Source organism: Microcebus murinus, chromosome 16 (assembly GCF_040939455.1).
Source record: "Microcebus murinus isolate Inina chromosome 16, M.murinus_Inina_mat1.0, whole genome shotgun sequence".
NCBI lineage: Eukaryota > Metazoa > Chordata > Mammalia > Primates > Cheirogaleidae > Microcebus > Microcebus murinus.
In genome coordinates this window covers 67331823-67355083 of record NC_134119.1, presented here as the reverse complement: position 1 = coordinate 67355083, position 23261 = coordinate 67331823, and the positions used below count along the sequence as shown (strand labels likewise).

General features: G+C 53.3%; 2 protein-coding genes across 2 annotated transcripts; one reads left to right on the top strand and one right to left on the bottom strand.

Annotated features, from left to right (window-relative positions):
* Positions 1–4736, top strand: MAMSTR (MEF2 activating motif and SAP domain containing transcriptional regulator). Its single transcript, XM_012754445.2, has 9 exons — positions 1–187; positions 1368–1406; positions 2029–2168; positions 2318–2505; positions 2867–2969; positions 3209–3403; positions 3726–3917; positions 4009–4063; positions 4229–4736. The coding sequence occupies exons 1-9, from the start codon at positions 130–132 to the stop codon at positions 4510–4512; spliced, it is 1254 nt and encodes a 417-aa protein (XP_012609899.2). The 5' UTR covers positions 1–129; the 3' UTR covers positions 4513–4736.
* Positions 4737–13152: 8416 nt separating this feature from the next.
* On the bottom strand, positions 13153–22981 carry FUT2 (fucosyltransferase 2 (H blood group)). Its single transcript, XM_012754479.2, has 2 exons — positions 22832–22981; positions 13153–15807 (listed from the first exon to the last, which is right to left on the bottom strand). Exon 2 carries the CDS (start codon positions 15800–15802, stop codon positions 14786–14788), a length of 1017 nt encoding a protein of 338 aa, XP_012609933.2. The 5' UTR covers positions 15803–15807; positions 22832–22981; the 3' UTR covers positions 13153–14785.
* Between the last annotated feature and the right edge of the window lie 280 nt (positions 22982–23261).

Sequence of the window (23261 nt, the reverse complement as noted above, 5' to 3'; positions counted from 1 at the left end):
GTGGCCCACGGCCACTCCTATCCCTAACTCCTGGCTCTTTCCCTGCTGAGTTCACATGTAGGGGCAGCTTCTTGACCTCCACTCTGACCCTGCCCTCTTCCCAGTCCAGGTCCCACCCCAGCCTTGACAATGACCCTGGCGGCTTCCTCCCAGCGCTCGCAAATCATTCGCTCCAAGTTCCGATCTGGTGAGAGGCTTCTCTCCATGGGTGGGGGTGGGGGGAAGGGCGTCCCATCCTGCTTCCTGAGAATGATCCAGTCTGGGGTGGGGGTGGGAAGGGACCCAGGAGGCACGTGTTTTCTGTGCAAAAGGTCACTTTGCATAAAGGACGCCCCAGCAAAGGGATCAGGTTGTGGAGGATCAATGAGTGTGCAAATGGCTAGTGCAATGCTCAGGGGAGCAACGGGGAGTGGGTGGCTAGGGGTGGGCGTGAAGAGGACCAGGCACTGCAAAGGAACAAGGGCTTAAGCTGAACACGTGTGCAAAGCGGAGAAGCGGGCAGAGTTGGGACTTTGGAGGACCAGGTGGGAGTGCAGGTGTGAGGACAAAGAGCTATCAAGGCTTGAAAGTGTCAAAAGTCCCGTTTAAGGTCCCAGGGCAAGCGGAAAGTGTGTAAGTGGATAGAACTGGGGGTGAATCACTGAGTAGGTAAAAGGTACCTGAGTGCAAACGAGTGTGCTTACATGGTTGGGTGAGTAAAAACTCACCAGTAACCAAAGAGCAAGAGGTGTGCAAAAAGGTACACATGTGCATAGAAGTGTGCAAAGGGAAATCCTTGCTCCAAACTGGGGGGCAAGTCCTGAGTGTGCAAGTGAAAGCGTTGACATGGCTGGGTGGGTGTGGAGGCAGAATGAGCCAAGCACGGAGAGTGTGTAAAAATGCATGAGTGCACAAAAGTGGCAGGTGTGCAAAACTAGAGCCCAAGGAGCTGAGTGCTTAAAGGGTGCGTGTGCAGAAAGGGGCGACTGGGGGAAGACCCAGAGGTAGCACGGGAGCAGGCAAGTGCAAAGCGGGGTGCACAGAGGAAAGGAAGCAAGGTGCAAATGGTGCCAAGCTGCCAAGATGGCAACTGTGCCAGAGGTGGGGTGGGCACAGGCTCGTGAAGCGGGCAGGTGGAGCCAGGGCCAGGGCTGCCTCCTGCCGGCAACCTGGCTCCTAGCCCCAGAATGGCTCAGGCCCGAGGCGCTGGCAGGGAGCAGGCAGGAGGCCCAGGAAAGGGAGCAGGCTGCCCGCCCACCCGCCTGCTCCTGCTCCGGGTGTGTAAGGGGGCTGGGCACGAGTGTTCCGCCAACAACTGAGGCTCCAGGCCAGGCTCCTGGACACTCCCTTCCCGCCTTCCTCCTCCCACCTCCCTCCTCTCTCCACAGTCCTCCAGCTTCGGATCCACAGACGCAATCAGGACCCGAGTAAGTGTGGGCCCTGAAAGGGAGGGGATGGTGGCCCCACTCCCCTGGGACACCCTGCAGTACAGCTGCCACATAGCCCTCACTGGTTCCTGCATCTCAGTCCCTATGCCCCAGGACAGCCTGAAATCCCATCCTGTCCTTTCCCAAGGACCCAGGAGTCCAGGTCCCCCGCCCCCAGGAGCCCTGCTTCCTGCTCCTCAAGCTTTCCCACCCCAAGGAGATGCCTGAATCCAGATCCTGTTTCTCTGGGGAAGAGAGGTGCCCAGACCACTCTTGGCACAGATAAGAAGCTCAGGATGTGGCTTTCAGCGTTTCCCTCTCCCGAGAACCAGGAGTGCAGACCCCACCCCTGTCCCAGCAAACCCCAGATATCTGCGATCCTCAGCCACCACACCCCCGTTGGTGACCCACATCATTTCTGCTTTTCTTGAGAATGTAAAAATCTAGGCTCCCAGCGCCTTGGCCCTCAGATCCAGGAGTCCCAGCAACCAGCTCCCACCACTTGGGTTTTGCTCCCTGGGCCGGGCTCCCGCATGCGGGCGCCTCCTTTCTGCACAGCCTTGCTCCTCCCTGCCTGGCCTGCTGCCTGCAGGCCTCTCAGGGTCCTTTGGTGCCTCTCCAGTCTCCGATCCAGACCCGTGGATCTCAGCCTCAGGCCCAGTTCCTGCTCCAGCCTCAGCCTCGGGCCCTGCCCCTTTCCTCTTCAGCCCTGGGGTCCTGCTCCCTGAGCCAGAATATTGTTCTTGGAGGTCTCCAAAGAAGGTGAGTTTCCACTGGAGTGAGAAGTCCTTCTAAGAGTCTAGCTTTGGTCCCCCTTGCTGCTGCCCCTTTGCTCTTCTCTAGCGATGCCAAGCTGACCCCACACCTTGCCTGTGGCTCTGAGTTACAGCACCTCATACCTGCTGTTTCAGGAGTCTCTCAAGGTCTCCCAGCGTTGGAGGGAGTCCAAGCCCAGGGAGAATTTGATGAACCACCAGTACATGCCCCCAGAACCGAGACAAGGATCCAGGTTAGACCCCCAAGCCGAAGAGGGGTCAGCCCTGGGTCCTCCCAGGCCACCTCTGTGGGAAGGGACAAACCCACAGCAGCCACATCCTAGGTATGACTCCTGTTTCTCTTCTCCCAGGACCCAGAAATTCAGGTCCTAGCATTCTCGTCCCTCAAACCCAGAGCCCGAGACCAGAGGAGTCTGGCTCGAAATCCTCTGCCCTCCCCAGGACTCAAGAGTCCAGTCTCCCAGGCCCTGTCCCTGCAGACCCAAGAGTCCGAGCTCTCATTTCCTCCCCCCCGTCGCCTGCCATGCACAGAAATCTAGCCCCATGTGTTTGCTCCGTCGGAGACCCAGAATTCTGGGCCATCACCTTCCTGCATCTTCTCCAGCCCCTGTCTTTGAGGACCCCAGTACGCCTTTTCTCCCCGTGCCCCATCTAACCTTTGTCCCCCGTCACCACTATCGCCAGGATGAAGCCCACTCCCCTCACTCCCTCCCCGCCAGGAGCCCCCAGCCCCTCGCCTCCTCCACACAAGTTGGAACTTCAGACCCTTAAACTGGAGGAGCTGACGGTGAGTTTGGGGCGTGACTTCCCGAGCTCGCGCTTTCTTTCGGTGGGGCCCAGGAGTCTGACCCCGTGGGCGGCCTCTGCTCCACTGGAAATCCGGGAGATCGGATCCCCAGTCCCATTCTTTTTAGGGTCCCAGGAGTCCAGGCCCCCAATCCCTCTGTTCTCGGTTCCATATATCCTGCCGACTCCCGCCTGCTCCGGGAGCCCGCCCAGCACCGCCTCTCCCTACCCCCTCCCCAGGTCTCCGAGCTCCGGCAGCAGCTGCGCTTGCGGGGCCTCCCTGTGTCCGGGACCAAGGCCATGCTCCTGGAGCGCATGCGCGGCGGCGCCCCGCCCCGCGAGCGGGTGAAACCGCGGCGCGAGGACAGTCCCGCGCGTGCTCCCTGGCCGCGCCTCAGGCCTAAAACTCTGGGAGCTGCCCGGCGGCAGGGCTCGGTGAGGGCGGGGCTGTGTGCTTGTGGACCAATGGGAAGAAGGCAAAGTGGGACAGGGCGGGGAGTCGGAAAAGAGTAGCCAATGAAGTGTGGGGGCGTGGCCCTGCGGAAAGAAGCGGTGAAAGCGAGGGGGCGTGACTCAGAGGACCGGAGGGGCGGACCTTTAGGGAGAAGGAGCCAATGACAGAACAGGGGGCGAGGCCAAAAAAGGGTTCCTCAAGCAAAGGGCTGGGACAGGACCAAGGGGTGGAGCCAAAGATTGCTAGTAGGTGGGGTTTCGCCCGGTGGGCGTGGCTTATAGGTTCTGGCCCTGGCGGTTCTAGGTCAAGTCAAATCCAGCCTCTCTCAGGCCACCTCTTCCAAATGCTGGGGACACCCTTGTGACCGCTCCAGCTCCGGCTCCAACTCCGGCTCCGGCTCCAGCTGCAGCTCCAGCCCTGACATCTTCCTCAGCACCGACCGCAGCGGCCCTGACTCTGGAGGAGGAGCTGCAGGAGGCGATCCGAAGGGCGCAGGTGAGGGGGTGCGGGTCGAAGCCGGGCTAGGGGTCTCCGGTCAGGTTCCAGGCCGGAGTCCCGGGTTCATGCCCAGTCTGCCCATCCGCAGTTGCTTCCGAACCGGGGCATCGATGACATCCTGGAGGATCAGGTGGAGCCTGATGGTAAGGGCCCAACTCTTAGATCTGGGGGAGGGGGAGGCTAAGGTTTTGGGCTCCTGCTTCCGAGGGAGGAGTGGGCTGGGAAACTGGACTCCTGGAAATGAGGAATAGAAGGCTGGCGTTGGATCCCTAACTTCCTACGCTCACATCCCATTCTTTTCCCTGCAGACAAGCTGCCCCCCATGCCCCTGGACTTCCCCTGCTCCTTCAACGTGCTGTCCCCCTCCCCGGACTCTGAAGGCCTCTCATCTGTCTTCTCCTCTTTGCTCCCGTCCCCTTCGAATTCCTCATCCCCCTCTCCCAGAGGCCCCACGGACTCCTTGGACTGGCTGGAGGCCCTGAGTGGGGGTCCTCCACTGGGCTCTGGCCCCCCAGCCCCCAGCATCTTCTCTGCTGACTTATCTGACTCCAGTAGCACCCGGCTGTGGGACTTGCTGGAGGATCCATGGTGATGGATTCTAGGGCTTCCAGAGACTAAGAACTGGTGGGGGTAGACAGGTCACAAAGAGAGACTCCCCAAGGATGGGGATGGATCATCCAGCAGAGCTCCTCCTACTGACAGAGGATTAGAGAAAAGCCCCATCCCCACCTGGCCCTGGACTGCCTGAACTTTGCCTGCTTGACCATATACCCCTGTTCATGGTTGTATGGCCAGGGCAAACAAGCTGCTTGCTGCTTTCTTCAGAGACTTCATGGATGTTTTTATCCCCACCTCCCCCAGCCCTGCCACCCAGTAGATAGCTACCTGTTGTCTGGGGAGCCTGGAAGGTGGTGATGAGCAGAAGAGGAGCAGGGAAGGCTGGGGAGGGGGGACAGGGGAGCCAGACCCTTGGGTTCTAGTTGGAGATGAGAAATCAGAAGCCTCGTGTCAGAAGTTAGCTTCTTTTGGAAGCAGAACCTGACACAAGATTCATGTGCTAGTGATTTATTAAAGAAGTGCTCCTAGGAGAAACCATTAAGGGAGTTGGGGAAACAGGACAGCAAAGGGGAAGAAGAAGAGCAAGAAGCAACTTCAGGTGAAGTCCCAAACTCAGCCTGATCATGTGAGGAGCTCTGGAGCATAAATTAAGTTACACAGTCTTTCCCACCCCGAGGCACATAGAACTGGGCCTTTGTGTCTCCCCATTTGGGCTTATGATTGCTGAACAACAAACCACCCCAAAACTTAGAGTCATAAAACAATAACTATCTATGATCACTCAAAATTGCATGGGTTGGTTGACTGGGCTCAGCAGGGCAGTTCTTCAGCTCCACATGATGTTGGCTAAGGCTGCAGTCAACTCAGGGCCCAACTGGGCAGGGACATCCAAGATGGTGCACTAAGATGTATCAGACAACTTGGTGGAGATGGCTAGAAGGATGGACCCAGCTGGGTTGTAGAGACATCTGGACCTGTCTCATTCCCCAGGCAGCATCAGCGCTGTCCCTCTCTGTGTGGTGTCTCCAACAGGAGACTTCTTACATGGTAGCTCAGTCCTCCCAAGAGCAAGCATTCCAAGAGGAGAGAGCAGAAGCTACCTGTTTCTTAAAGACTAGGCTTGGAACTGGCACAATGTCACTTCCACCAACTATGTCCTATTGGTTAAGGCAAGTCAAGCCAGTGCAGGCTGAATGTGGGAGGGTTGTGTGAATATCAAGGGTTTGGTCACTGGGGGCCATATTCAGAGACTTCTCACTACCCCACCTCTAGTCAGTCATGGGCCATCGTACCTCCAGCCCCAGGGCAGTTCTGGGAAGGTCACAGGGTAAGCCATTAGCAGCAAAGTGTTCTAAAATGTGGGTTTTATTATTATTCAGGTAAGACAAGACCATCAGATCAGAAGATGGTCTCCATTGCAAAGAGAGTTTGTTAAACTCACAGATCCCAAAGGTAGGGGACACCTATGCTATCAAGGGCCACATGGGAAGTACTGGTTGGTCAGGAGACAGGGAAAGGAAGGGACCATGGGTGAGAGACTTTGTTGTAGTTTCTAGGGGAAGGAAAGGATGAGGCAAGGTAAGCAGGTTTAGGATAGGCTAGTTTCAATAATTTCAGCATGCCCTGCACATAGAGACTGTCCTGAGTACTCTGGTGTCTGGTCCCGGGGTAATTAGCACAGGTGGGTAGTGGCTCAGAATGTAAGAACTAATAAAGGAGGTGGTTGGGATTGTAAACGAAACATAAAATCCTAAGCCCCCCAACCATTAAATGGAACTCCCTCTTGGCCAAAGAGGACCCCAGAGAAACCTGAAAAACTGAGTTCTCAGCCATGACAGGACAGGAGGTCAGGCATTCTTCATTACACCCCCTCCTTTTTGGAGTTTAGACCCAACAATTGAACAGCATTAATGTTAAAATAGAGATCATAAGACTAGCAGAATGGACTGTGCAATAAGATACCAAACAAAAGAAGACCTAAGGCCATGCCAGGCAAGGGCTAAGTCATGCACCCCCTACACTTCAAAAATAAACTATGTTCTAACTGCTACAAGGTTTTTCTTTTTCTCTAACAGCTAAACAAACACTGGCCTCAAAATGAGCAATATTGAATAATTTGAAGCTCACTGCCAGACACTGAACCCCACCCCCTCTTCCACAACCCATAACCACAACTTTAATTAGACAAGAGACTGATTTTTCAGGCTGTAACCCTTTATAAAAAATAAAACTCTCCTCTCCAAATTTATAAATCTTTTAATTTTTAAGTTAGCAGGGTGTGGGCTCTGGTTGGTTTGGCTCTGATTGGTTGGTTTGCACAAAAAAGGCGTGCTCACAGTGAGTTCTCTTGCCACTAGCCTTGGGAGGGGCAGTCCCCACGGTGTGAGGAAGGCCCAGAGACGTCAAAGCAGCAGAAATTCAGAAAATAAAAAGGCATGATTAATACACCAAACACACAGAGAAAATTGGGGGCTTGGTGCACAGAATTGATAAGAGGAATCTGAGGGGACCTGGGAGGGCCACTGACATTGTGACAGTGTCCACTGTAGGTGCAAAAGAACAGCAGATCACACATGTGGGATATGACCTAGAGCCAGTGACTTCTTGTCCTCAGTTTCCTCATCTATACCTCAGCCCAGTGTGGGTGAGAGTGCTCACCAAGACTGTCCACAAACTGGCCCCCGGCACGTGGGATGTGCAGGTAAATATCAGTCACCATTATTAGCTGCTGATGGACAATTCTAGCACCTCCATGTGTGTGAACTCTGGTGGACCTCAGAGATCTACAACCAAAAAGGGAAGGGAATGAATGGTATGTTATTATCAGGAGGCAAAAGCAATCTTGAGTTTTCCAAACCAATCAGGTGGGATTTGTCACCTTCACTTTCCAGATGAGATGACTGGAGATTAGAGAAAGGGAGTGACATATATGCCCAGTGTCACACATTTGGGGATTGTCGTAAGTGGGGATTTAAATGAGGTTCAGTAGAGAGAAAACCAAAAGTCTCACTCTGTGCTCTGCCGAAGCCCAGAGATTTGCAAACAGAGAGAGAGCCACAGTGCAATGTCATAAGTATATTAGTGGCAGCGGCACAAAGGACTGTGGGTCCCCCACTCCCAGAAGAGGGAAGGAGTGGGGAAAAGTGGTCAGAGAAAGCATCTTTGCTGACACTTAAAGGAGGAGGACGAGGAGGAGTTGGTTGGAGGGACCTCCTGGAAGACAGCCTCCTTGCAGAGGGAAGAGAACCTGCAAGGATCTGAAGTTGGGAAGGTCGCTGGCGACTGGGAGCCCTGTGGAGTCTGGCTGGCGGGAGGTGGGGGCTGCTGCGGGGTTGGGCTAGAAACTGGTGGGGAGGGGACAGCCAGCTCTGGAAGGATCAGGAAGGGTGTGGCGGGGTTGTCCCCATCTCTGCCTGACTCAGGCCACTCCCTGTCCCCATTTCCGCCTGACTCTGCCTCCATTTATTCTGTCTGTATCTCTTCCTCGTCTCTCCCCGACTTGCCCCTGGCTGGTCTCTCCCCGCTGGCTCCGTCCCCACGCCTTCGGGCCCCTGCAGTCTGTGCCCGCGCCTCCCCCTGTCTCGGCGCCAGGTCCCCGCCCCGCCGCCGGCGCGCCGCCCTCATCTCCCGCGCCCAGCAGGGGGCGGCCGTGAGCCGAGGGCGCGCGGGGCCCTCGCGAGAGCCAGGGCGGGTGTGACTGCGGCTGGCGCCTGGCCTGTGTCTGCGGGACCCGAGCCCCAGGGAAGGGTGTGCTCCCCGCACTGCCCTCTGTCGCCCTCTCCTTCTCCAAAGATTTCGTCCCTCCTTCCTGCCCTCGGGAAAACCGGGGCGGGGCCACCAGGAGGTCAGACCCGATCCTTTGACTTGGACTACTTTGCCAAACGCCTGTGGCCACCCATGTGCCCTCCATCAGCACACCAGGGTCGCATCCCGCCCGGGGCTGTGCAGCTTTCCTCTTCTCGGTCTGTGGGGCTGTCACCTGTGCTGTTCCCCAAATCTCGTTTCTCCCTCCTGGTGGATAGTGGGGACTCCCAGACACCGGGCAGGCTGGCCATGAGGACCCGAGGGCCAGGGCAGGTGGCTGAACTCCTGGGAGGACAAGAGGGGGAATGGGAACCCTGAACCTTCGTGCTCTAGATGGCAAGCCTGTCTCCTCCTGGGCCAGAAAACCATCTTCCGTGCCAGACTTGCATTCAGACCTCCAGCCCTTCCTCACTGGGGACTCCGGACTAATCACTTCTTCTCTCGGATATCACAGCAGACCTTACTCCTAGGTATTATTCCCAGAGAAATGAAAACATATGACACTCTGAGAGGCAGAGGCAGGCGGATTGCTCAAGGTCAGGAGTTCGAAACCAGCTTGAGCAAGAGCGAGACCCCCTCTCTACTAAAAATAGAAAGAAATTAATTGGCCAATTAAAAATATATAGAAGAAATTAGCCGGGCATGGTGGTACATGCCTGTAGTATCAGCTACTGGGGAGGCTGAGGCAGGAGGATCGCTTGAGCCCAGGAGTTTGAGGTTGCTGTGAGCTAGGCTGACGCCATGGCACTCACTCTAGCCTGGGCAACAAAGTGAGACTCTGTCTCAAAAAAAAAAGAAAAAAAGAAAACATATGTCTAGGACGCAGTGCTCATGCCTGTAATCCTAGCACTCTGTGAGGCTGAGGTGGGAAGATCGCTCAAGGTCAGGAGTTTGAGGTCAGCCTGAGCAAGATTGAGACCCCGTCTTTATTAAAAATAGAAAGAAATTAGACAGACAACTAAAAATCTATATATGGAAAAAATTAGCCCAGCATGCCTGTAGTCCCGGCTACTTGGGAGGCTGAGGCAGGAAGATCCCTTGAGCCCAGGAGTTTTTTTGTTTTTCTTTTGTTTTTGAGACAGAGTCTCACTTTGTTGCCCAGGCTAGAGTGAGTGCCATGGCATCAGCCTAGCTCACAGCAACCTCAACCTCCTGGGCTCAAGCGATCCTCCTGCCTCAGCCTCCCCAGTAGCTGGGACTACAGGCATGCGCCACCATGCCCGGCTAATTTTTTGTATATATATTTTTAGTTGATCAATTAATTTCTTTCTATTTTTAGTAGAGACAGGGTCTTGCTCAGGCTGTTTTCGAACTCCTGACCTTGAGCAATCCGCCCACCTTGGCCTCCCAGAGTGCTAGGATTATAGGGGTGAGCCACTGCACCGGGCCAAAGCCCAGGAGTTTGAGGTTGCTGTGAGCTAGGCTGAACGCCAGGGCACTCTAGCCTGAGCAACAGAGTGAGACTCTGTCTCTCAAAAAAAAAAAAAAAATCTACACGAAGACTTGCATGTAAGTGTCACTAATAGCGTTATTCATTATAGCCCCAAACTGGAGACATCACAAATGTCCTTCACATGCCACGTGGATTAGACATGGAGTGGCGCATCCACATCGTGGAATACTGCACAGCAATGGAAAGGGAGTGAATGACTGACGCATCCACAAGCATGCGTGAATCTCAGCCTCATGACACTAAGTGCTTGCTTGCTTTCTCTCTCTCTCTCTTTCTTTCTTTCTTTTTCTGAGACAAGTTCTCACTCTGTCACCCAGGCTGGAGTGCAGTGGTGTGATCACAGCTCGCTTGCTGCAGCCCTGAATTCCTGGGCTCAAGCGATCCTCCTGCCTCAGCCTCCCGAGTAGATGGGATTACAGGCATGCGCCACTATGCCCGGTACATTTTAAAATGTACATTTAAGACACCCAGTGCGAAATAATAATACTAAATTAATGTCATATTTTTTTAATGGCCAAACCTCATTCATCAACCACTATCAATTCAAGCTGTGTAAAATAAGACTGGAAATTTGTTTTCTTGTGTTTTTTTTTTTTTTTTTTTGAGATAGAGTCTCACTCTGTTGCCCGGGCTAGAGTGAGTGCCGTGGCGTCAGCCTAGCTCACAGCAACCTCAAACTCCTGGGCTCAAGCGATCCTCCTGCCTCAGCCTCCTGAGTAGCTGGGACTACAGGCATGTGCCACCATGCCCGGCTAATTTTTTCTATATATTTTTAGTTGGCCAATTAATTTCTTTCTATTTTTAGTAGAGACAGGGTCCCGCTCTTGCTCAGGCTTGTTTCGAACTCCTGACCTTGAGCGATCCTCCAGCCTCGGCCTCCCAGAGTGCTAGGATTACAGGCATGAGCCAGCACGCCCGGCCAGAGCTGGAAATTTGAAAGAGGATTCCTTGCACTGGGTCATGTAGGCAGAGACCTGTGAGTCTAGGAAGTATAGTGAGACCACGTTCTATGGGTACAAAGCCAAAATAATTGCACCCCAAGAGAACCACCGAGACAGACTGGAGAAACCTGCAAGGAGGTATGAGGTAGTCATTAGAGCTGTGTACAAACATTCTGGGCCATGTGGTGGTTGTGCTTCTGCTGAACCTATTTGAAGTTGGGTGTGATCACACAACTTGCTTCAGCCACTGAAATGTGAGTGGAAAGTTTTATTTTTTATTTTTTTATTTTTTGAGACAGAGTCTCACTCTGTTGCCCAGGCTAGAGTGCCATGGCGTCTGCCTAGCTCACAGCAACCTCAAACTCCTGGGCTCAAGCGATCCTCCTGCCTCAGCCTCCTGAGTGGAAGTTTTTTTTTTCTTATGTACCCATTTTTGGAGAATCTTCCCAATCCTGATATTATCCCATTACCTCCTCTTGGAAGGAACTCCTTCACCCATGCGTGATGCCAGGTCTGCATTTGGTGAACCTCCCTGTGGCCTTAGGGAATTGACCAGTGGTGGATGCTTGACTCAAACTGAGATTATCAGGCCGGGCGCGGTGGCTCACGCCTGTAATCCTAGCACTCTGGGAGGCCGAGGCGGGCAGTTTGCTCAAGGTCAGGAGTTCAAAACCAGCCTGAGCGAGACCTCGTCTCTACCATAAAAATAGAAAGAAATTAATTGGCCAACTGATATATATAATATAAAAAAAATCAGCTGGGCATGGTGGCTCGTGCCTGTAGTCCCAGCTACTCGGGAGGCTGAGGCAGGAGGATCGCTTGAGCCCAGGAGTTTGAGGTTGCTGTGAGCTAGGCTGACACCACGGCACTCACTCTAGCCTGGGCAAGAAGGCGAGACTCTGTCTCAAAAAAAAAAAAAAAAAAAAAACTGAGATTATCAGAATTTCTCTTTCGGGAATGTGAATCGGTGGCAGGGAGACACTAAGGACTCTCTGTTGGACCCTTGAAATGAGATTTCTCTCCACCTGCACCGTGACCGCACTGCCCTCCATCACAGCAGCTTTGCACTGGTTTCTCTGCTTCCGCCCTCGTGCCTACAGCCCTCTCTCCACACGGCAGGTATGTGCCACGCAGGAAGTCAGATCATGCCATTTCCCTGCTTAAAACCTTTCAATGGCTTCTCATGGGTCTTAGAACAAAACCTAAATTCCTTGTTATGGGCCGGGCGCGGTGGCTCACATCTGTAATCCTAGCACTCTGGGAGGCCGAGGGGGGGGGCGCGGATTGCTCAAGGTCATGAGTTTGAGACCAGCCTGAGCAAGAGCAAGACCCTGTCTCTACTATAAATAGAAAGAAATTAGCCAGGCAACTAAAAATAGAAACAAAAATTAGCCGGGCATGGTGGCTCACACCTGTAGTCCCAGCTACTTGGGAGGCTGAGGCAGGAGGATCGCTTGAGCCCAGGAGTTTGAGGTTGCTGTGAGCGAGGCTGACACTATGGCACTCTAGCCTAGGCAACAGAGTGAGACTCTGTCTCCAAAAAAAAAAAAAGTCCTTGTTATGGGTCCCAAGGACTGTCACAATCTGATCCTGCTAACTCCTCCACCCACATCTGGCTCCATGTGCTCCAGCCACACTGGCTCTAGTTCATTCCTTTGTATAACTAGACCCCCCACCTGCCACAGAGCCTTTGCATATGAAGGGATCTTAAGTCGGGTAGGAAAGTCCTACTGCCCTTCTCCATGCCAAACTCACAAAAGCATCTGCAGCTACAGAAGAATACCTTATTTAGTTACAATGATCTGTGGCTGCATAACAGACTATTTATTTATTTATTTATTTTCGGCCTGGAAATTCTGAGCCAGGGGATATCTACTTCCCTAAGGCTACGTATTCTGGAATTTATGGCCATTGCTGAAATGCCTGAGTGGTTATGTACAAGGAACTAACTTTAATTTTTTAGAGTATAAAAATAAACTGACCCGGTGTATTATTACTCGAGTCAACCGTCTGTATGTGTGTCCTCGTTTTTCTTTGTGTTCTGCGTTTTTGTTCTGTGTTCATCCTCTGTCCTGTAAACGGGCCATGACAGTGGAATCATCTGGAGGCTTCTGATTCCTGGCCTGGAATGACTTGAAGTGGCCTCAGCGAAGCCACAAGCATCTGCATGTGGCCTCTCAGTGGAGCTTGTGCTTCCTCCCAACATGGCTGCTTCCAGGAGTTGGACACATTACATGGTAAATAAAGATTCCAAGAGTGCATGTTTCAGCGAACATTCAAAACTTTTGACTTGCCAAAAACATGTCAGCTTTTCAAAAAGTTGAAAGCAATGCCATGAGGAAGTCCAGGTTATGCTGCCAGACAGCCAACACAAAGGAGATCCTTGATACTCCAAGTAAATTCCACATAAATGCAGCTACATGAGAGGCCTCAGCCAACACCATACGAGCAAAACACCACTCAGCTGACCCACAGAATTGCTGGAAGGAATAAATTGCTGGAGTTTTAAGTCATTATTTTTTTAAAGAGAGATCACACATTTTTTAATTTTTTTTTTTTTTTTTGAGACAGGTTCTTGCTCTGTTGCCCAAGCTGGAGTGAAGTGGCACAATCATAGCTCACTGCAGCCTCGAACTCCGAGGCTTAAGTGGTCGCAAGTCACCTTGGCCTCCCTAGTAGCTGAGACTATAGGAATGTGCCACTATGCCTGGCTAATTTTTCTTATTTTTTTGTAGAGGTCTTACCATGTTGCCCAGGCTGGTATCAAACTCTTGGTTTCAAGCAATCCTACCTCGGCCTTCCAAATTTCTGGGATTACAAGCATGATCCAACACACTAGACCTTAAGTTTTTACTTTTTAAATTTTTTTAGAGATAGGGTCTCGCTGTGTTGCCCAGGCTGGAGTGCAGTGGCTGTTTGCAGGCTCAATCGTAGCCTGCAAACTACAGTCCCAGGTTGCTGGGTTCAAGTGATCCTCCCATCTCAGCCTCAAAATCCTTGGGACCATCTGGCAGTATGACTGTTGTCATAATGGTGGTTAGATAAATATCATGTCTTTGATGTCTGGGTAATGGTTACAAATGTATCGTCTAGCAGGGAAGGATGTGGTGGCATGTATTCACTGCCTGACTTGGAATGGATGTGCCATACCATTTACTGAAATAATGAATGGAATGCCCTCAAGTTCACCGAGCCACACTGGTCCCTGTGTTCTCACGGATGGTCACCCCAGGCCCAAGGAAGCCACGGTTGCGGAGGTGGAGCATATGGTCTCGGTGCACACCAGGTACTAGCCAATATGGCGCTTTTGTGCAAAGTGGAACAAGGGTCCCCTTCTGGATGGACAAATTAGAAAAAAATGAGCCCCTGGGTGGAAACAGATCCAAGGACATCTGGCTTGGTGAGTAGATTCTGGGTCTGTTTAAGCCCACTTGCCTTCCTTACCAGGTGCCTTTGTGTAGTGAACAACCTACACAACCATTTGGGGCAACCCCATTATCTACTCTAAAGCCATTCCCCCTTCTTCCTTGGTAAAAGCCTAGTTTTCTGCAAGTTTCTATGTCCTTCAGAGGTGGCTGGGCAACTTCCCAGCTGCAAGACCTGAGGCTAAGCCAGTCCCAGTGGTCTCATTGGCCTTGCCTCCTAATGGGCCACATGGGCAATGACAATTCCTGCCAATGAGCTATGGGGAGAAGTTAGTGAAGGGCTTAGGAAGGTTTCCCTCGTTCTTCAAAATGTACCTAAGATAAGAATGAGCCTCTTTCTGCTGCCTCTTCAAGGGGTTATCTGGATGTGATAGCTGGATGTATAGCAGCCTTTGGGGGACCATGAGGCAACTGGGCTAAGAGGAGATGAAGGCACAGCATGAAGATGGATGGAGCTAGTGTTCCTCATGACTTTGTCGATCTGCTAAATTAACCCTGGAGCTGGGCCATCTCTAGTCTTGTGTGAGACACACGAATGTGGTTCTCGAATCAGTCGGCTGGGACGTGTGTTACTTGCAGCCCAAACTTATACATTCTGTACATGTAACAAAGTCCTTCTCATGCCTTGGAACTGATCTTGGGGGAGTCGGAAAAGGAGAAGGGGTTGCTAAAGACAGGCTAGCACTAGTGCTTGAGTAAGGGGGACAGGTCTGCGGGGATCCCCACCCACTCGGGGAGGAAGGCTGCCTCTGGCTTAAAGATTTTGAGGAAGGGAGAGTCTGGGAGAGTGTAATTGGCCAGGTAGATGGTGTCTCCTCCAGCGAGATAGGCGGCCCAGATCCCAAACGTGCCGATGGTCATGATGGTGTGGTTACACTGCGTCAGCAGCGCGAAGTCCTTGGCAGGCGAGCTCTCAATGCCGTCGCCAGCGAACACCACGTCGCCGCGGGAGGCGTCGATGTTCTGCCGGCACCAGTCCATGCCGTTGCTGGTGACCACGAAGACTGGGGAGCCGTAGCGCGCCCGGAACCAGTCCATGGCCTGCTCTAGGTAGCGCCGGTCGGCTACCACACCCTTCCACACATTTGGCATGACGTGCACATAGTCCCCCCGGCGCACGTGGACCCCCACGAAGGTGCCCGGCCAGCTCGCGTTGACCCGCAGGCGGTGCAGGAACGCCTGGGCCTCGTCGCGCACGTGGTCGTGCAGCGTGAACTCCTGGAGGATCTCGGGGCGCAGGTGGTGGTAGAAGGTCCAGGAGCAGGGGTAGCCCGTGAAGCGCACGTACTTGCCGGGGATGTGGCGGTACTCCTCCTCCATCCAGTCGTTCAGGTGGTAGTTCTGCCAGAAGACCTGGCTGTCCGTGGAGCTGTGCAGCACCGGGAGGCTGATTCTGAAGATGGGGGCCAGGAAGCTGTGCATCTGGGGGGAGATGAAGGCCGGCCGCCCGTTCGCCTTGGCCAGGGCGTACAGCGTGGCGTACTGGCCCATCTGGTTCCCCAGGCGGCCGATGGCGTTGATCGTCCAGATGCCGCCCGGCGCCCGCGTGGGCGCTGGCCTCGGCCCCGGCGCCTGTGACGCCCACGACGGAGGCTGCATCCTCGCCAGCCGCTGCTGAAGGTGGAATATGGTGGAAGCCGTGAAGACAAAGAGGACGACATGGGCCATGGGAAAGAGGAAAGGTCCCTGAGTGCTGATCATGGCTGCTGGGGAGGGAAAGCAGGCCGCGTTAGCTGGGAGGCGGGTGCCGGGGCGCTGTGTGCGCAGGCATTGTGCGGGCGTATGTAGCATGGGTTCACTGCGTGTGTGTAAATACTTGGTACACACTTGCATATGTGTGTGATGGTCTGACTCTAGTGTGTTTACGCAGGTGTGAACACACTGTGTTCATAGGTGGGTGTGTCTACACAGGTGGCTGTGTATACGCGGTGTACATGTATGTGTATATATCTATACATTTTGTGTATATTCGGGTATGTGCAAAATTGTGTGCATACAGTGGACAAGTGTGCGTTGTAGGGTCTGAGTGTGCAAATATTGTGGACATAAAAGAGTGTGTATATATACATGGCATAAGTGGTTGTGAACATGGTGTGTGTGCATATGTGTGTATATTCAGGAGTGTGTATATACATGGTATGTTTAAATGTGGGTGTTTATAGACTTGAGTGTACATACGTGATGGTGAGTACAAGTATATGTACTCAGTATTCCCTGGGGATCCGGTTTCTAGAGCTGTTCACCTTTTGCATGCTCTGCCTATCTCCCCTTTGGAGGGAAATTGCTCTGGGCAGCCAGGACTCAATCACGTGACCTGTCTACCCTGTTGGCTATAGCCGATTGAACTTGAGATGGACACTCAGCTCCATGGTAGCTTATCCATTCATTGGCCATGACCTTTGACGAGTGTAGGCTGGCTGTAAGACATGAATTGTGTCAATCAAGTTCTCTCAGCCAATCAAGTTGTACCGATTAAGTTCATTCAATCTTTACTGTAAGACCCTGAAGGCAGATGGCAGGTGATGTTGAAAAAGAGAATATGGGGTTGGGTGTGGTGACTCACGCCTGTAATCCTAGCACTCTGGGAGGCCAAGGTGGGCAGATCGCTCAAGGTCAGGAATTCGAAACCAGCCTGAGCAAGAGCAAGACCCCGTCTCTACTAAAATAGAAAGAAATTAATTGGCCTACTAAAAATATATACAAAATATTAGCCAGGCATGGTGGCACATGCCTGTAGTCCCAGCTACTTGGGAGGCTGAGGCAGGAGGATTGCTTGAGCCCAGGAGTTTGAGGTTGCTGTGAGCCAGGCTGATGCCACGGCACTCACTCTAGCCTGGGCAACAGAGTGAGACTCTGCCTCAAAAAAAAAAAAGGCTCAGTGGCTCACACCTGTAATCCTAGCACTTTGGGAGACCAAGGAGGGAGGATCACTTGAGGCCAGGAATTCAAGAGCAGCCTGAGGATGAGCGAGACCCCGTCTCTACAAAAAAAATTAAGAAAATTAGCCAGACGGGTTGGTGGTGCACCTGTAGTCCCAGCTGCTTGGGAGGCTGAGGCAGGAGGATCTCTTGAGCCCAGGAGTTTAAGGTTGCTGTGAGCTAGGCTGATGCCACTGCAGTGTTGCCCAGGTGACAGAGCAAGACCCTGTTTCAAAAAACAAAAACAAAAGAAACAAGGAAAGGAAGGAAGGAAGGAAAGAAGGAAGGAAGGAAGGAAGGAAGGAAGGAAGGAAGGAAGGAAGGAAGGAAGGAGGGAGGGAGGGAGGGAGGGAGGGAGGGAGGGAGGGAGGGAGGGGAGGGAAGAGAAGGAAGGAAGGAGGGAAGGCACGGTGGCTCACGCCTGTAATCCTAGCACTCTGGGAGGCCGAGGCGGGTGGATTGCTCGAGGTCAGGAGTTCGAAACCGGTCTGAGCAAGAGCAAGACCCTTTCTCTACTATTGTAAGGGCCTGGTTGCAGCCCAAAGCTGCTGGCTCACTTGTGCGAGCCCGGATAACAGAAAATTGGCCCAGGGGAGGAGTAATCGGCTTCTGGAAACTGCTAGCTTGGGGCCCAAACGTAGAGCTATCGGCTAAACGTATATTTCTGCTTCTGAGAATCGCTTGCTTGCAGCTAGACGCATAGGTACGGTGCCAGATAAGGGAGAAAGGCCCCTTTGCTGCCGCGGGGCTACCAGTCCACCAATCATTTTAAAGACTAACCGCACAATCAGCTTGTGCAGCGCGGGTGTTCAAGAGGGAGGGGGGATAAAAGGGCAGCCCCAGCTTTGGTCAGGGTCCTTGCCTGTAAGAGCGACCACTGCGCTGGCACTCTAGGGCCTGGACCCTGGCTAGCCAGAAAATAAAGCTCCTCTTGAGTGATTGCATCCTTGGTGTCTTTGTTCGTCTGCCTGGCAGGGTGCAGGAAGCCGGTCCCTAACACTATAAATAGAAAGAAATTAATTGGCCAACTAATATATATAGAAAAAATTAGTCAGGCATGGTGTCACATGCCTGTAGTCCCAGCTACTCAGGAGGCTGAGGCAGGATTGTTTGAGCCCAGGAGTTTGAGGTTGCTGTGAGCTAGGCTGAGCCACCGCACTCTAGCCAGGGCAACAGAGTGAGACTCTGTCTTAAAGAAAAAACAAAAACAAAAAAACCCCCTCTTTCTCAGGAGCAGGCTTTAATAGTAGCATATCCTGGAGCAGGCATCCTCAAACTTCGGCCCACAGGCCACATGCGCCCACCGAGGACATTTCTCTGGCCCCCGGGGTATTTTTGTGGGTTTTTTTTGGTTTTTTTGCCTCGGCTGCCTGTCCTCCTTAGCAGCGGACTGACTCTTCCTGGGCCACAATGCACATGTGTGGAATGTGCGCCACACTCTCCAATGGCCCTCCAACGGTCTGAGGGACAGTGAACTGGCCCCCTGTTTAAGAAGTTTGAGGACCCCTGTCCTGGAGGCTCTGCACAAAGGTAGGTTAGAGACAGAAGGCTTCCAGTTGGCGCAGTCCAAGGCCTGTGTTCGTGGTCAGAGGATTGGCCGAAGTTCCCAGGAAGAGAACACTGGGGCTCAGTCGAGCTGGGTGTGACCTGGTTGGGAAGCTGCCAGAGGTATCCAGGTGTGGTCCTCGGAGCTAATTGCAGCAGGTAAAAATTGGCATAGGCCCCAACATTGCAACGTCCCTGCTTTTGATTTATAAGTTGCTGCTCTGTCTCTCTCGTGTTTTCTTCCCACTTCTTCTGGGTGTTTCTCTCTTCCTTTCTCCAGCTAGATTTTGAGCACTTCAAGGGCAAGGAGGGAACGTGGCTCTTCTGCCTGGCTCCGAATTTGCCAGGCACAGGACCAATGCTTGTGGGAAGGTGGAGGGATGGAGGGAAGGGACGGAGGGAGAAAGGAAGCAATGAGGTTCTCGACATGCTGCTCCAAAATATGTCACCTTGGCATCTGAGAAAACAGCGGAAGCGGGAAGGTCTTCCTGACCTTCTCCACGGAAGTGGGTCATAGGATCATCAACCCTGAGGTGCCCTTCCTATCCTAGGATTATCTTTAGCTCTGAAGACACAGGGACACAGAGAGGCGTCTGGACAAACAGGTCTTGCCCACGTCCCCCCAGTTTATTACCCTTAGATCATACTCCCTTTGTCCAAGCGTCCTTCTGCGTGCTATCCATGCCCCATCGAACCTAACCATAAAAATACACGGGTTTCCCTGTTTTTTTGTGTCTTCATTTCTTTCTGTTTTTTGAGACAGGGTCTCACTCTGTCACCCAGGCTGGAGTACAGTGAAACCCTTGAACAATCCTCCCACCTTAGCCTCCCGAGTAGCTGAGACTCCAGGCACCTGCCACCACGCCCAGCTAATTTTTTAAAAAAAATTTTAATTTTTTCTTCTATTCTTTTTTTTTTTTTATCTTTTTCTGACTAAGAACAAACTTGGAAGCAGCTAATTTTTTAAAAAAAAATTTTTGTAGATATGGGGTATCACTATTGTTGCCCAGCCTGGTCTCAAACTCCTGTCTTTAAGGACCCACCTGCCTCGGCCTCTTGAAGTGTTGAGATTATAGGCGTGAGCCACTGCACCTGGCCACGGTCCTCATTTCTACAGGCTCCCACATCAGGTAATACTTTTATTAGATAAATTTGTTATGCTTTTATCTTGTTAATCTGTCTTTCTTTATAGGTGCCTCACGAAAAGGAAAAGATACTACTTTTTCTCCATTAGAGGAAAAAAGGGGACAGAGATCAGAAAAGAGGGAAAGAGGAAATGGAGAAAAAGACAAGGACAGAGAGAAAGAAACAGAGACAGGAAGAGAAAGACAAGAGGAGGGACAGAGAAAGTGAGAAGGAGTGGGGGAGAGAAGCAGGAGGCAGGAGGACGTGTCTCCACTGGGTCGCGTCCTGTCCCTGCTCTGTCCCCACCCCTTCCTGCTTCCGGGTCTCTCTCCAGGCCGGTCTCTTCATTACACCCCCTTCTATGAAGGGAGGGCCAGTGTCCCTCTCATTCCTGTGCATCTGCCACCACAAGACCCGGGAAGCTGGGCTGGGCACGGCGGGCGGGAGGGCAGGGGACGCCGCAGAAGGCAGGCGGGTCACCCCTGTGCCCAGTGCCTCGCCTGGCTCCCACTCTGCGTGTGTCCTTGCCAACACCTCCTGGTCTCCTGTTTCTCCTTCTCCACGTCCCCTGTCTTACTTTACTGTGTCCTTGCCAACACCTCCCGGTCTCCTGTTTCTCCTTCCCCACGTCCCCTGTCTTACTTTACTGGTCTCCGCTTCTGGATACCGGGTAGATGAAAAAGAAAAAGACATAGCGGAAGAACAGACGTTCACGATCAAACCTTCTGATCCCTGAGCCCCTGCACTGAGAACATCACATCCCCTCCGAATGTGTTTACGGCAAAGGGAAAGACTGAAAACCTAGCTTGGTTTGGGTAAAAAGTGAAAGTAATAGGAGAATCTCTAATCCCCCAATTTCCCCAGTCACAGTTAAAGACCCATCCTATGAGTTCTCTCCCGCAAGAGCTCTGCTTTGCACAGCTTCTGAAAAAGCTGAATGGACGGAAAAAAGATGTCAATGTCTCTCTTTCAAAAAAAAATATATTTTTTTTGAGAATCTGCTTTTACAGAGTTGCTGAGTAAGCAGCAGAACAAGCTACAGCGTCAACCATATCTCCAGGGCAAAGTCACATCTCCTAGGGTCATCCCTCTACAAGGAAGGCAGGAAACCAGCTTTTGGACTTTGACATCTTTGCAGTTTTTGTCATCTACCTGCTGCCGCTTTTGTTAGCAAGTGACATGTCACTGTTTTTTTTCCTCTTCCTTCCGTTGAAATCAGGGAGTCACCTGGCCACCTCCTTGCTCTCTTTCCACCTCCTCTTTTCCTTCCCTCTTTCTCTTTTTCTCTCGGTCTCTCTCCTCTAAGAAGATAAAATAAATGTTGAACTTTTATATCTTAATTTCTGCGTGAGAAATCTTTCTCCACGTGGGCAGTGAGCAGCAGCTAGTCTTTCCACCCTAACAAAAAGAAAGGCAGAATGTCTAAGAACAACGTCTCTGCCTCCTTGGTTGTTCCCTCCCTCCTCACCCAGGAAGGCGGATGGGCTGACCTTGACCAAGCTTGCAAGGGGAGCAGGAAAGGTGGGAACCTCGCAGAGCGAGACCCCGAGTCTCAGAGTGGGAGCTGCGCTGAGACTGCAAATCACTTAGGTTTGGAGAGAAACCCTGTGGGGGGTAATCGTGAGCCTCCGCTTAGCTGTGTGACCTTGACCCAGGGCCTTTACCTCTCTGTGCTTCAGTGCTCTTGTCTGTCCATAAACCAGGGATAAAAATCCCTCCAGGGCCGTGTGAGCCCGATCCCCCAAACCCCACCAGCCCCATCGATGGCATCATCTTATAGACTGTTAATAACAACTCTGCAATTGGGCGACATCCTGCCCATTTTACAGCAATGAAGCAAGCACAGAGACTGGCCCAGGGCAGGGGCTGAGAGAGGAGCCCCAGGGGTGTGGTGGAGCCGGGGAGGGTGCTCAGATGGCAGCTGGAGACTGCAAAAGCCACTAGCCCGAAGTTGGGGGGGTGGAGTCTGGGGAGATGCAGATCGTGGAAGTGGACATCTGGGGCTGTGCCGCTTCCGGCAAAGGGGTGGCGCCTGGGCCTTCCCTGGTCCCCTGAGGTCAGGAAGTCCAGCTTGTTATCCGCTCCCAGTTCCTACAGCTGCATCAGGCACCTCAGGGCCCTTCCTCCATCCAGTGGCCCTGGGGGTCTGCCTTGGGAGACTGCAGTAGGCCACCAGAACAGAAGGGCCCCAACTTCGCAGGAGGAACCGGGTCTCCAGTGCCCCCAGGAGAGTGGGGTCCCCCCTGTCTCCACTTCTTTCTACTCCAGGCCCGGCTGCATCCTCTCCCCTGGACCCGGCTACCTGGCTCCCCCCCCAATCTGTCCCTTCACCGTGTGCTGGCCCTGCCAGGGCTCCCCACCCCTCAAGACAGAATCCCAGCCTCCAGCCGGCCCTGCCCTACTTTGACTTGTCACCAGCTGTTCCCAGGAAATACCCCAGCGCCCTCCTGTCCCTTAGCTCAGGAAGCCCTTCCCTACCTCACCCCTGCAGGTAAACGCCCTGCTGCCCCCCCTCCAGCCCTCCCTGCGGATTCTCTGCACAAGCAGTCACAGACATCGCAACTTTGGGGAAGACATGGGAGTTTAGGACACAAATGTGCAGCTGTCACCTTGAAATCCTCACGTTCACTCCCAGGCCCAGAACAGGAGCAGGGACTCGGGATGGAATTAGGGAGTGGGGGGGAGCATCTCCCCAGACCAGGCCCGGCTCAGAGGTGGGGCCTCAGAGGACCAGTCTGCCCGGGGTCAGCAGCCCCCAAGACGGGAACAGGACAAGCCCGTTCCCACTGCCCTGGCCTTTCTGTCAGCACTATAACCAGGTTGGTTCTGGTGACAGTGACAGGAGGGAGGAGGAAGCTGGTGGCCTGGGCTGGGGGGGAGGGGCTGAAGGTGCAGGGAGGAAGGCAGAGAGGAGGAGGGTCCTGGCTGCCCAGGCGTGGGCCCTCCTCTCCTGGAGGCGCTGAGGTGGGGGTGCATGCCAGAGGGGACCAGAGACCAACAAGTGGCTGGCTGAGACTCCACTCCCCAAATCCCTGCTCTCTGCCTGGAGTGTGTGTGTACGTGTGTGTGCGTGCATGTGTCCCCAACCTGCGTGCTGCAGGGTAGGAGGAAGCTGCCGCCCCCACCCCTCGCCTTCTCTCACCTGGTCCTGGCTGGAGAAATCCAGCGGTGGGTGACAGGGCGGCTCTGTAGGTGGCTCAGCTCTCCCTGCTCCCTCTGGGTCTCTTCACTCAGGGCCACTGAAACCTCCTGAGCCTTCCAGCATTGGTGGCTGGAGAACTCCACCCAGGCTCTACCTGGCTTTCTAGAGCAGGTGTGGCCAGGCTGCTGCGGGGAGGTGAGCCAGGAGCCCTCCTCCTGCCAGGAAGGTGCCTGCCAGGAAGTACATCTTGCCATGTGCCTGGGCTCCTATAGCCAGGAAGTTCATCTTGCTTGGGAGACAGGTGCAGTCAAGGTCCCTTCCTCCCTCTGGGGCCCCTGGGGGTCTTCCTTGAGGGACTGCAGTACCACGAAAGGGTACCCACTCTGTCCCCCTCCTCCGGCTGCCAGAAAGTCGGGGAGGTGGGGGTGAG

Excerpts from the sequence above, each read along its gene's own strand:
- MAMSTR (XM_012754445.2), top strand. The coding sequence starts at position 130 with ATGACCCTGGCGGCTTCCTCCCAGCGCTCGCAAATCATTCGCTCCAAG. Across the intron at positions 188-1,367 it reads TCGCTCCAAGTTCCGATCTG|TCCTCCAGCTTCGGATCCAC; the intron begins GTGAGAGGCTTC and ends CTCTCTCCACAG. Across the intron at positions 4,064-4,228 it reads GGATCAGGTGGAGCCTGATG|ACAAGCTGCCCCCCATGCCC; the intron begins GTAAGGGCCCAA and ends TTTTCCCTGCAG.
- FUT2 (XM_012754479.2), bottom strand. The coding sequence starts at position 15,802 with ATGATCAGCACTCAGGGACCTTTCCTCTTTCCCATGGCCCATGTCGTC.